This window comes from Schistocerca piceifrons, chromosome 9 (genome assembly GCF_021461385.2).
Source record: "Schistocerca piceifrons isolate TAMUIC-IGC-003096 chromosome 9, iqSchPice1.1, whole genome shotgun sequence".
NCBI lineage: Eukaryota > Metazoa > Arthropoda > Insecta > Orthoptera > Acrididae > Schistocerca > Schistocerca piceifrons.
Genome location: NC_060146.1, coordinates 132,020,768 through 132,035,180, shown reverse-complemented (window position 1 = coordinate 132,035,180; position 14,413 = coordinate 132,020,768). Strand labels below are relative to the sequence as shown.

The following is a 14,413-nucleotide window of genomic DNA, read 5'->3' as shown; positions in this document are numbered from 1 at the left end:
AAGAGATTTGGAAAGTATGGCACCAAATTTCAATTTGTGCTGTGTATGTTAGTTGTACTTGAAATATACATTTTTTCCTGAATATTTTATTTTATGACTTTTTCCCATAACACATAAAAATGTATTACAGACTAAACTGTGCAGCGCTATATTTGCTGTACCTTGTGCTACCTCGCTGGAGAACATGTTTGCATCGTGTTATCTACTATTCCCGACTCTCCCTCACTCATGCCAGATTCTTTACATCATATTTACCTTATGAGATGTTGTATGCATCTCACTCTTAAATACAGGCATATGAAAATATTCTACTGTGTTCCATATTCACATAACACTGATACAACTAAATACTTTTTTCTGCATCCATGTGCTTCCCAATGATGCCCCTTTATTGAAGAGCCCATATCTTGCTTTTTCTCATGACTGAGAAGTATTAGTATTCAGAGGAGGATCTGTAAGTAGTAAATCTCCTGCTCTTTTTATCATTAAGTAATAAGGAAGAAACTGATCAATTTTGCTGTGCTTAATCCATTCTTAGGTGCGTAAAGAGATCAGTCTAGTTCCTACTTATTTTCTAGTCTAGAATAAGAAACTAAGAATATTTAGTAACTTAGGTGGCCTAATGTGTCCCGTTATGATGAACTGAACAGATTTTGTTGATACCATTTTTCATCATTCCAAGAAAGTTGTACGACTTATTTAACTGCTGTTCTTAAGCTTCTAGCACCTCATTCTCGAAAAAGTTGAAATTAAGAATAATTAATGTCAACTTGTAATTTATCTTTTACAGCTCATCAGCTAAAAGCTCATACATGTGGATCTGTTGCAAGTTTTAAACCATGTCAGATATGGATTCATTGTTCAAAAAGCCATGAGATCACGCTTCAAACATAACAAAAAGTAATTTATTTACTTGGTCTGTGCAATTCTTCATGCACTTTCAAACAACTGCTTGTGTTTCTTAATGTACATCTTGGCTCCTTCCTGAATCTTCTCATCCAAGATGAAATTTATAGAATATGATGAGATACAAGCAGAATGTTTTTGAAAAATTGTACATTACTTTATTAAATAAACTTTTGTAAACAATGAACAACACAGTCAACAATTAATAGCATTATTTTACAAATATTCTCTCGCAATCAATCACAACAAATATCACATCTGTGAGGACACAACTTACAAGGAATTCTCGTCTGGAAGAGGATAACAGTGACATTCAAAATGCCGGGTTCCTTCTTTGTAGAAAGACAACCATATAAAACGCAAATCTGCAACATGCATAAAAAATACTATGTTATCAAAATACAATATACAGCAGGATTTCATTACCTGTTTGCAACAACACAGAAGATAAATGAATGATAGTGTTAAACTGACTGTTATGCAACACTAACAATATTCTCAACACAAAACTTATTTCTCAGAAAAGAATTAGCAGTAGTATTGTGTTAAATTAGGCTGATATATAGTAGCTGCCCAATATTCATTTCATTAGCATAACATGTTGTTAGTTATGATAATTTTCAAATTTACATAAAAATTTTATACAACTAATACAGAAACATTGTACTTTTGTCAAAGGTTTATAGCACACAGTGCTCTGTAAACATCATAAAATTAAAAAGAAAGTAAAACAGGATAACTTAGAAATATATTAGAGTTTGTATCACAATATTAATAAACAAGTTCTGAACAAGTTACTGGTGAATCATTTCTTTTCTAAAACATCTATGTGCATGCTCACACCAGAAGACAGCACCTGCCTGTGAAAAATTATCTTCAACTCATACAAGACCAGAAAAAGAAATGTGTACTATTCTGGGGAAGTAAAATAGAAGACTCAAGACTCGTCACAAGAGCACTGGGAAAGTAAAATGCCCATGTTTGGGAAACAGCATACAAGACTCGAATGTAACTGATTCTTGAGTACCATTCAACTGTTTGGAGTTTTTGTCAAGGCAGACTGATGAAAAACGTTACAGAAATTCAGAGACTTCTAGTGGAATTAAAACAGAATGAGCTCACAAGAAAGTATAACAGAGATGTTCTGGGAACTCACTTGAGAATCTTTTGAAGCACGGCATTGTTGTTGCAAAACAGTACTGAATAAGTTTAGAGAACTGGTATTGATGGATGGCTGTGGAATATTTCTGATGTTTCTATTGTATAACTCACAGAGGGGTTGTGTGAATAAGGTTCTGCCTTGGTATGTGCTATATCAATCTTTGCAGTTGTACCTCAGAGGATGCATGGTAATGTGAAGGCTAAATGTGAATACATGTGTGGAAACGAATTTACAGCGGTTGTGTGGTGTGTTCAGCCCAGTTGAATTAGTTATGAAGCTGGAATTCCAACACTTTTGGATATTATTGTGCGTTTCTTGAACATAATGAATGTTTGAATGAAGGAACCGTCAGATCACCAAAGTTACGCACTGTCGCGCTTGGCCGGCACTTGGATGGGTGACTTTATCCGGGCCGCCATGCACTGTTGCCATTTTTCAGGGTACACTCAGCCTCATGATGCCAATTGAGGGGCTACTCGACTGAATAGTAGTGGCTCTGGTCAAAGAAAACCATCATAATGACCAGGAGAGCGGTGTGCTGACCACACGCCCCTCCTATCCGCATCCTGAGCTGAGAATGACATGGCGGTCAGATGGTGCCGATGGGCCCCTTGTGGCCTGAAGACGGAGTGCTTTTGGTATGTGCTACAATCAGTGACATACAAAGGCATAATGATGTTTATTGTTATGTCACCACATGTGAATGAAATAGGACGAAGTGTGTGTGACAATTTCAAATATTACTGACAAAAACATTTTAAAGTGAGAAAGAACTATGCCTGTTAGTTCCTTCCTCAAAAGGAAAGAGGGAAGACAAGGTAAAATGCCCCTTTGACAAGGTCATTACAGGTACCCAACTTGGACTGGATAAGGAAATCTGCCATAATCTTACAAAGGAACCACACTGGCATCTGCCTAAAAAGTTTAGGTTAATCATGAAAAACCTAAATCAGAATGTAGCCACAAAGTCTTTTGCAACTGATTTATCGTATAAACTGTGCTCGGTGCATTTATCACATTAATTCTCAATAAAAATCTAAGCATTCGATAGTAACCAATATTGTTTTCATCAGAAAAGTAAGACGATGTCTTAGAAGTAACTGAATCACTCGGATGTAGTAGAGCCTATATTGACCAGAGGTTACACTGGCTTCATTGATGAAACAGCCCTTGGAACACCTTTGTTTCCATCATGGTGTACAATTTGGTACACATTTCTATACATTCTCTCAGTGCCAAGTGGCCACTTCCACAAACTGCTCGGTGCGAAACTTGTACTGGTCTGAAGGTTTCTTGGTAGGGAGAACACAGCGTGTCATCTTGGATGGAGAGTCACAGAAAAATGGAAAAGTAACTTCAGGTGTGTGTCAGGGAGGTGTGTATGGACCTTTCTCTTCCTCTTGTATATGAATGACCTTAGAGACAATATTAATAGTAACTTCAGATTTTGCACAGACGATTCAGTTATCTATGATGAAGTACTCTCTGGAAAAAGTTGCTCAAATATTTAGTCACGTGCTGATAAGATATAAAAGTGGTGGAAAGATTGCCAACGTGCTTCTAATGTTCTACAATGTAAAATTGTGCACTTCACAAGACAAAAAAGTGTTGTATCCTATGACTACAATATCAACAAGTCACAATTGTAATCAGTCACCTATACCTTGGTATAACAATTTGTAGGGATATTAAATAGAATGATCACAAAGGCTCAGTTCCTGTAAAGCAGGGGCCAGACTTCAGTTTATTTGTAGAATATTAGGGAAATGTAATCAGTTTACAAAGGAAACTGCTTACAAAATGCTAGTGCATCTCATTCTAGAATATTGCTGAGGTATGTGGGACCCGTGCCAAATAACAGGGGATATTGAACATAAAAAGAGAAGGGCAGCACAAATGGTCACCTGTTTGTTTGGTCTGTGCAAGAGTGTTACAGACATGCTGAAGAAATGGACTGGCAGATACTTGAAGACAGTTGAGAACTATCCTGAGGAAGTGTACTTATTAGGCACAGAAACCAGCTTTAAGTGATGAATCTGGGAATATACTACACTTTGCCAGGTATCACTCCCACAGGGATCATGAAGACAAGATTAGATTGATCAGTGTGCACAGAAGCATTTGAACAGTTGTTCCCACACTCCATACATGACCCTAATAACTGGTACAACAGGAAGTACTCTCTGCCATGTGTTTCACAGTAATTTGCAGAGTGGACATAGATCCATACTGAGTCCCAGTAGCTTGAAGTTTGGGTCATAATCTGTGTCCGTTCAAACAAGATTTTGTGCTTATTCGTAAGGCTGTGTTCAACAACGGAGAATTCTTCCAGGTTCCTATTCTCGATGTGCTGCTGATGTTGCGTATAGAAATGGGAGACAGTTCGAATAGACTGTCCCATGTAGCTTAAGATGGTTTAAATCCCAGACATGGGATTTAAACATCTGCATAAAATTCCCCCTATTTCAATCGATGTTGCTTCACAGAATGGACTGAACACTGTGTGCTAATCTTGTCATGTCACTCAACTACTTGGATTTGCATTTTCTGGAGGGAGCTAGCTTTATTTCATGTGACTGATACACATTTTCTCGGAACACAGAGGTTGGAGATTTATTTTGAGGCCAAGACGGTTTTTGTCCAATGTATTTCTAGTTCTACATTTCAGCATGTTCATCATAGCTCTCTTTGAGGCAGGACAATGGAAAATGTGCCCACTGAGATAACGGTCTGTGTGGGTCGATTTACGATACACTGGGTGTCACACTGACAACTGACCTACAACTTTTCCATTTCTGCAGTCAACTTCATGTTGAGAGGGCAAATGTTCAACCCATGTCCAGCCTCCCAATTTTAGGTTTTCAATTATTTCCTTAAATCGCTCCAGGCAAATGCTGGGATGGTTCCTTTGAAAGGGCACAGCAGATTTCCTTCCCCAGCCTTGAAACAATCCAAATGTGTGCTCCATCTCTAGTGACACCGATGTCAACAGAACATTAAACAGTCTTCCTTCCTTATTCACACTTATATGATTTGATGGGCAATGCCCAGAGGCCAACTTCCCAAAGCAGTATGATGCAACTATCAAAAATGTCATAAAAATTGCTTTTGAAGGTTAGATAATTTCCAAGTGCTGTTAAGTACAAAAGATTTGTAGTTATTAAAATAGTCATCGAGAATAGGTGAGTGCACTATGTAAAAGTTTGGTAATTATACGATTGCTGGTTCAGATCTTGTTAGGAGCAACTTACTTTTATGATTATTATTATTTTAATTTCACATTTATCATCAAATAGAAGTGCTAGTTAACAAATGTTGAATCATAATTTTTTAATAAAAATAACAACTTTTTAATTACTGGCTGCATGAAAATGAATTAAAATGTGATACATATTTATTAAAATGCATTTCTGTTAAAGTAAAATCATTATACATGTGTAATTCAAATGCTGTGATGGCATAAACAACCAGCAACTGTATTTTGTTATTTATTTAGTTTCCTGTCCCAGCTGCCACATGCATCACCAGAACTAAATTATTGGAGGGGATGACTCACTAGATACATTATAGACCACAAGGGGATCTAAATGAGAGAACCCATTGAAAAAATTAGGAGGTAAAACCACATTTTGGAGCATTCTGGACACTTCAGACCATATATTTCAATGGCGCTTAATACTCTTAAAGCTTGCCAACTTAAGCCTGGATTAAAATTTATTTTGTGATTATCGAGTTTAAAAAGTGAAACGATATTAACATTTATATTTACTGACAGTGTGTATACGACTATTATCGATTACATCCTAAACCTTTTTCTATAGGGAAGCATCAAGGAAAAATAATATGTATAAAACATAAGCTATATTTTGATCAGTTTAAGAAACAGTTGATAAATCCCTGCAACCTAGGTGTTCTATTAAATTGTAGTGGTAAAATTGAGTAAATTGGAACACATTTTACTTATCATCATTCCTTTGCCTTTTAAAAAGGGAAATCGATCCAGTAGTGCAGGCGGAAATTTGGAAAATGCGTACATACACACACACACATTTTTATAACATGTATGGATTATGATTCAACATTGGTTAATTAAAAATTCTATTTGTTAATACACACAGAAATCAAAAAAAGAGAGATATTGTTACTGAGAGATTTTAAGATTTTTGCAGAACACATTCACCAAATGTTTCCTACTTAATGGCAATTAAAAATCATCTAATCTTTAAAAGCAATGTTTTTAAATTGTACCATACTGCTGTGGGAAACCAATGACCAGGCAATGGCCTTCAAATCACATAAGTATGAAGCAAATCAAAGAGGGCCAAGCTATAAGTTCCCCATGTAAATCTCGAGGGCTGGAAATGTATTTGAACTGCTGTAACCCCATACTGAATCTCTCAACTTGAAAAAATTAGGAGGTAAAACCACATTTTTGTCAGGGAGGCCAAAGACATAGCTTGGGTACGTCAGAAAGGAGGGGTGGATCACTCAAAACCCATGATGAGAGGCATCCACCTGTAGTGAGGATGAGAGGAGACAAAAAAACTCTTGACTCCCCAATTTTACTGTGGCTAATACTGGTATCATACTCACTACCATGTAATGAACAGCAGTTTATGGAGTATATGTGTGGAGGTGAAAACCATTTACATAAAGTAAAAGTGCCAAGAATTAAAATTTGTGTTCAAAATACCCCTGTAGTATCACATTAGCCAACATCTTCATCACAAAATTTCTGGTACTCAAAATTTCTAAGTATAAATTTAATCCACAGCCAAGTAACTCCGCTTTCATTCAGGCATGTGCACCTATCCAAACTTGCTCTCCCTCCACATGCACACACAAACAAATTAGCAACATAATTTTGTTTCTTGAATAACAATTTGCAAAGACACACACACACACACACACACACACACACACACACACACACACGCACGCACACACACCAAGACTCAACATTGTTAAAGACTTAACAAACAACAGACACATAGATGGGATTCTGTTACTGTAAATTGCCAATTTGTGTTTACATAATCACATACGATTTGTACATTTGTGGACCTGCCATAGCATCACGCTTTCATGAAGATGACGAATTAATTTCTCAGTGTAATAAAAACATACTTGCAACTAATAACTGAATTTTATTCTGAAAAATAAATAACAAGCTTTATTGCCAAATGTGAAATGGCAAAACTCCTGTAATCTTTGTGAAGTCTGATAAATTTCAATAAAAAAAAAGTGTGAAATTTTGGTACAATACATTGAGGTGGTTAAGCATGATTCACAAATTGTTTTGTTGAGATTCAAACAGATGCACCGTGTAGTTATTAATGGCAAACCCTTTTGAAGAGGCAAGGTGTAAAAAGGAAAGGGTCTTGCGTTACTACGATAAAATTTACCAGGTGTGGGAGATGAAAGCACACCATATTTAATCTTCCAATGCGAAGCACTAGAGACTAAAAGACACAATATATTTGGGTCATTAATTCCTAACAAATAACTAGTAAAAAGTCTCCTGCTGCTCTTCAAGGATACTGACTGGCTTTACTAGAATGACAGGGAAAGAATCTGCACAGTAAACTTAGTTTCGGTGGCAGCAACAGGGTTTATGACCATTATTGTTTTGTCTCCCTGATTAAATCAAATCCAATTCCGTCGGAGGTTTGAGTCCTCCCTCGGGCTTGGGTGTGTGTGTTGTACTTAGCGTAAGTTAGTTTAAGTTAGATTAAGTAGTGTGTAAGCCTTGGGACCGATGACCTCCGCAGTTTGGTCCCATAGGAACTTACAACAAATTTCCAAATCCAGTTAAACACTTTCATTTGTGTAGATGGGCAGCCACACAGATGAAAAGTGAGTTTGGAGAGGTTCATGGTGACCACGGACTGGTATTTATGTCAATTTATCCAGAATGCGTTAGTTTGTGACTGGTTCACTTTTAGGCTGGCCAACTGAGGAAGTGTCTTAGAAAACCATGATACAGTAACAGAAGATCACAGATCAAAACGTATAAGCTTACTAGCTTTGTTGGAATTTCAAATGAATGAAACACTACTTCCTGTATAAAAATAATGTCATGAAAAGGTTGTGTGTACGCTTGTTTTATAATTACTACCTTTTGACCAAAAGCAATTACACAAGAACATGCTGGCAGAGTTTATCCATGTTCAGGCACCGTATGCAGTACTTCTTGCAACCTGTTATCACAAGTCTTACAGTTTAAAATCAGTCATGTGAGAAAATCACTTAAGTTTCTCCATTCCATATCAAGCTGAAAGAGTTCAATCACGGAAGACGGGTCTGGATTACTGCCACTCCTCGCAATGAAGGAAGTTAAAACAGAAACTAATGTAAAATAAATTTTGAGAATGTTTTTAGAAAAAGTATTCATTCATTTTCATAAAAGAAATCTGAATAATGATTCTTGCTTACTGAAGCAACTGCCCACAACGTTTCAGCTTGCAACTGTTACAGGAATAAACATAATATTTTCCTCTCTGCTTTTTCTTCTTGCCCTCTAGTTCTGAAAAAATTTCCTTCATTATTTTGTAGAGGTAAGAGAAAGAAGTAGGACCTGTATTCAACAGAATACACTGTTATTAATGCTATTTTTAGTTTCAAATAGTGGGTGAAAGGGATACTTGTGACTCTCTGGGTTATGTTCAGTGTCAAAGAGAGGGGCAAGAAGTATTACACACATCATAATATCTTTGGAGTACTCACTGAAATCATGAAGTATTTCATAAATTGAGTATGATTGTGGTAGTCAAAAATTTTCTTTCTAAACAATGCTTACGAATGGAAACTATGGCTAGTTTATGATACTATGATATTTGTAAAGATGCAAAGAAGAAAGTAACATAATGCATGCAGTTTTCATTGCACATCATTTATTATACTTCACTGATTTCGCTACCACTACGAGTATCACCAAGCTGCCTCACTCACGAGCATTTGTGCGCAATCCACAAGTTACTCACTATCCCTGAGCAGCAACAAAGGTCATGAGCAACTAACGAGCTTGCTGCCCTTTCATATTAGTATTTCACACATTGCTTTCCACAGTGTGAGATGAAGATTGGGTTTTAATGTCCTACCAACAGTGAGGTTATTAGAAATGAAGCGAAAATTCAAGTCGGAGAAGGAAATTGGCCATGTCCTCTTCACATAGTAATCTCAAGATTTTACTTAAACAATTTATGGAAACTGTGGAAAATCTAAATCTGGATAGTTGTACAGAGATTTGAACCTTCTTCCTCTCAAATGTAATTTGTATCTTCCCAATGCATCCGTTCACTTGGTCTTTCCACAAAAACAATAAGAACAATGAATGATTTTAAATTTACAACTGCACATTATTTTACACTACTATTTGCATTATAACAAAACACTTGTTCAACATTAACAGTCAACAGCTTCTTTCTCTCAAACAACCTGGCAAATATTTTGGCTAAAGCAAGGCACTTGACAAGTAAACTACTCTCTTCAACACAGACATAATCTCCTCCCTTGTATAAAATCCAGGAAAAACCCAAGCTAAAAAATACTGTCTTTACATAAGACACAATCATTATCATTTCTTGAAGAAATGATGTGAATATGGCAATCAAAGAACAAAGACACACAAGACTAAGCAATAAGCCTTTTGAGATCTGAGCTGATGAGGCAAGTGTTTGAGTTTATTACAGAGAGTCAAGTTGTCTGATCACCAGAGAAATTTCTACTCTTATCCTGTAGTTTCCTCCTCAGTGCTGCCACAGCCACACCTGTAGGAACTGGCAACGACGTAGACTGCTCTGCGACAGTCGGCCGAGGAACACAGGACACGGACTCTTGTCACGCCAGAGACAAATCCTGCTGATGAATAATCCTGTCTATGTCGATTCTTAGTCCCTCTGTGCTACATTCCTCTTGTTTAAGCAGCATGTTGCCATTGCTGCAAGCCAGCTCGTGCCGACGCAAGCCTCCCCTGTTGACAACAGTAATGTGTCTTTACTAGTGGAACACAGGTTGCAGAAAAACAATCAAATAAATTTTCTGAAGCTCAAAAGCAGCTGTCCATTAAAGGTTGTTTAATTTACTGAAACAAGTTGACCTTTTACCTCAAAGTTTTATGTTTTACATTACTGGCTAGTTTCAGCACATGAAAATTTTACACCAATGACCTTTATCATCATACCTATAACCACTTTGTCTCACAAGGGAGACAGGAATTTATTCCCACACTCAAATCAAATTTTCCTGAATATAATTATGAGCACACATTGCAGTGCATGCAGAAAGGCAGTGAATTTGATTACTCAGTTTATATACTAGGAAATCTGACTTGTGTCTCGTAACAAATTTCTGTTTTCACATAACTAAAGTTTGTTTAAAATATTATTACATACAAATAATTGCTGTAAACAAGCATTTGAAAATGGTCTCTTGCCAAAACTAGGCCATAATGCAATATACATTCTGAAGCAAAAAGGTGCAACTGGTTCCAATAAACTTACCAGGCTATGGTGGACAAAATGGTTTTGATCTTCCAAAAATTCATTACTGCTGTCGAATGGAATTTGAGAGAACCAACGAGATGAATAAACAGAAAAAAATGTAAAAGTAAATAACAAAAATGAAAATGGCAGTTTGCATAATATGGACTGTACAACTGACAAACTATTGGATTATCTGCTCTGGAAATAAAAGAAAAAAATATTTTTATGTATATGGAAATATTTGTTAAAAAATAAAAGATATGTAATTCAGCTAAGCTTTGAATCCTTTTAGTGTGTCAATACTTAATTTTATTCATCATGCAGTGAAACACCATGGACAGCACAACAAATTCAGGTGACCTTTTAAACAGTGACATAGTCTCTTGGGATCTGTGATCCTCAAATTTACAACAGTTTTTCACTGCCCAGATCACGAAGCTCCTCCCCCTCCCTTTTTATTTCATGTCAAAAAATGGCCATCATATGTTGTAACCAATGCTTCAAGAGAAGTTAAACCCAGTGCATTTATATGTAGAACTGCGGGGAACATATAGCCCTGTCAAGGGTCCTTGCATAACTTATAGATTTTCAAGGGAAGGTGAAAATCTGAGCAATGAACAAGATAAAATAGTGACTTCTCTACATCTTTTTGAGTTGGTGGAACATCATGGTGCATTATTTGCCGCAATAAAGGAAAATTGTGACTTTTCTACATCTTTTTGAGTTGGTGAAACATCATGGTGCAATAAAGGCAGTAACATTATATTTTACTCACCGAATACAGCTTAATTAGCTGTTGCTGGATGATGTTATAAAACACAATGATATGTCAAAACACAATGACCACTCCCTTAATAAAAGTGTTGATCCACCTTTTGAACATAATAAGCAGCACTTCTGTGTAGAATGGATTCAACAAGCCCTTGGTAGGCTTCCAGAGGTTTGTTACAGCAGATATCTAAGAGCAGCTCATGTAATTCCTGTAAATTAAGGACCTCTGATTTGTGGGCACTGGGCTGACATCTGATATTGTTCCTAATGTGTTCCACAAGTTTCTGATCAACTGAATTTGGTAGCCAAGATGTCAGAGGTAAGTTCACTATCTCATTCCTGGAAACACTGTAGAAGGAATCTGGTCTCATGAGACGGACAGTTATCATGCTCGAAAATAGCTTCTGTAATACCACAACCCTTTGTGACCTTATATCCTTTTACCGGTCTCATCCCCACTTTCCCGAAGAGGGAATATGTGTAATATCAGTATGCCACTTTGATTTGGTCTTTTCTGGTTATCTGTATTTGAATACACTGAAGATTTTCTTTTGCAGCAAATTAATAATTTGCATTAATTTAAGCTATTGTTTTGACATTATTTACATTGGGCCTCACCAATATGCAGAATGAAAGAAACTTGTTGGGTTAAAAGCTGAGCTGATGTACCATCACAATTTGCACATTATACAAACTTCAGGCACATGGTAGGGATAAAATTGCTGTTGCAATTATGGAGTAATTATCAATTAAAGTTCCAATATTTCTAGTCATTGAAAAACAGCTATTTTCATGTTTACAAACTAAAAAACAAATTATATCCAGAATAGAAACATGACATGATAATTTTTCATGTGAGAATTAAGCATACTCTTTTAATTGGTGTTAGTTAATGGAATTGTAAGTTCGACTCTATAGAAATGCAAAGTTTTACTTGTACAAAATTTAATTAATTGAATCTTGACCTTTCATTCAATAAAACCAATCCTTCGGGTCACCTGAAAATGATAGGATGATTATCCTTTACGTAAATAAAATGATGTATGCAAATTAACGAAATATACAAAATATATTTTTGTAATGATACAACATCTAATTTACAGTCTTAATAGAAACAGAGTCTTTCCTGTCTTTGTATGAAATTATGCACTTTTATTTCATGTAAATTTCTAAGTGATCTAGGAAGATGTATGTAAAAAGTTTTAATTGTTAAACCTAAAAATTTAATATGTGATAATGTCAGTAATTGTTTAAAATCATATAAATAGAGCCAATTTGTACACCACCATATCCCAGTTGGAGTTCAGTTTGACGTCAGTCATGAGACAGTCTTAAGTCAATTTTACATGTAGTTCGCCGCCGAACATCTGGCGTGCAAAATTAAACTCGTTGAGAACATGAATTCCTGGAGCTTATTCCTGAGTGGCAATGCAGTAACATCAAGATGAACCTACGGTATCATTAAGAAGCAGCACCCTGATTACACAAGATACGTGATATTTATTTGGTGGAAGATATCCAAAATATGACCTGGTATATTGGTTTCTTGTGTTAAGCAATGATACACATCCCAAACTTCACCCCCACAAAATCATTTTTTTGCCACGTTATATTACACATCACAGTCGGGAAAGACCTCAAGCATTAAGGGATACAGGTGGTTCACAATAACATTCATGTAATCCATAGCTGACATCGTGACTTCGATTGGTACCACACGTCCAGTGGAAGCCCAGGTGAATGTCCACCACAGACAACACTTTGCGCAAAACCATTCCCCTAGTTGATGGCATTCCCAGACACAACAGTCGACCAGGTGTAACAAGAAACAAGATTCTTCCAACCAGGAAAAATGTTTCAACTGATCTACAGTCCAGCCATAACGATCCTATGTCCAGTGCAGTTGTAATTAACAATGTCATTGGAGCAACATGGGAACACATAGCAGTCACCAGCTGCAGAGCCCTACGTTCAACAATGTGCGCTGAACAGTGTGTTCCGGAACGCTCGGGTTCATATCGACACTGGGTTCTGTCGTTACAGCTGCCACGAATTGCCACCTATCTTGCTTTATAACCAGGCAAGCCTCTGACCTCTGCGTTCTATAATGAGGTGTGGTGTCTGACACCTTGTCACCTACTCGTTATTTCACTGTTTTTCAACCAATGTTCAAAGGTGCTCACAACAGTGGCATGCAAATAACAAACTAGCTTCGACATTTCTGAAAAGCTGGTTCCAAGGCACCAGTTCATATCAATCTGCCCTCTGTCACAGTTGCTTATGTCAGTGGATTTCTCTATTTGCAGAACCCACTGTCACTAGAATGAGTCCCCAATTGTCTCTGCTCTCCTTCTATACTCTCATTACTCCATCATATGAGCACAGCGCCACTAGGTGTCATCTAGTCTCACAGTGGGCAGTGATGATAAAGTTTTTGCTTGTTTTGTATATGAGCAGTTGAAAAAGAAAGAAAGGAAGTGGTACTGAATGACCTATAAATTCACTGAAATAGGTGACTAGCACAGCATGAGCTAGTTAGTTAGTTTCATGTTCCACAGATAATTTGCATGGTAAATCATGATGATGTGGAACGAGTCATTTTAGAGTCACATGATGAATTATTCTAATTTGTAAATATGACAACATGCTGCTTGTTTATAAGCTTTCTGAGTTAACAATTCCTACCCACCAGCATTCACACATTACAATAATAAAATACAATACAATACAATAATGGAAATTCTTCTATGGCGTGGAAGGAATTGTCAACGAGAAACTTTTTCAGTTTGTTTTCAAATTTTACTTTGCTGTCTGTCAGACATTTTATACCATTGGATAGGTGATCAAAAAGCATTGTGCAGCCCTTTTTGTGCTAAAGACAACCATAATGTGGAGTAAAAAATATCATTTTTCCTTCTGGTATTGTAATTATCTAAATCATTGCTCCTTTCAAACTGCAGTGGATTATTTACATAAACTTCATGAGGGAATAAATATACTGTGAAGATGTAGTCAGAATGCCCAACTCCTCAAACAGATGTCTACAAGATAATCATGGGTGAGCACCACATTTTATTCTTACAGCATATTT

General features: G+C 36.6%; 1 protein-coding gene across 1 annotated transcript in view; it reads right to left on the bottom strand.

Moving 5' to 3' along the window:
• Positions 1-1,039: 1,039 nt before the first annotated feature.
• The window catches only part of LOC124717039 (zinc finger protein 490-like), a 72,646-nt gene continuing 59,272 nt past the window's right edge, over positions 1,040-14,413 (bottom strand). The window contains exon 8 of the mRNA XM_047243694.1: positions 1,040-1,271. Coding sequence (XP_047099650.1) covers positions 1,180-1,271 — 92 coding nt within the window. The 3' untranslated portion in view covers positions 1,040-1,179. The remainder of the gene's footprint in view (positions 1,272-14,413) is intronic.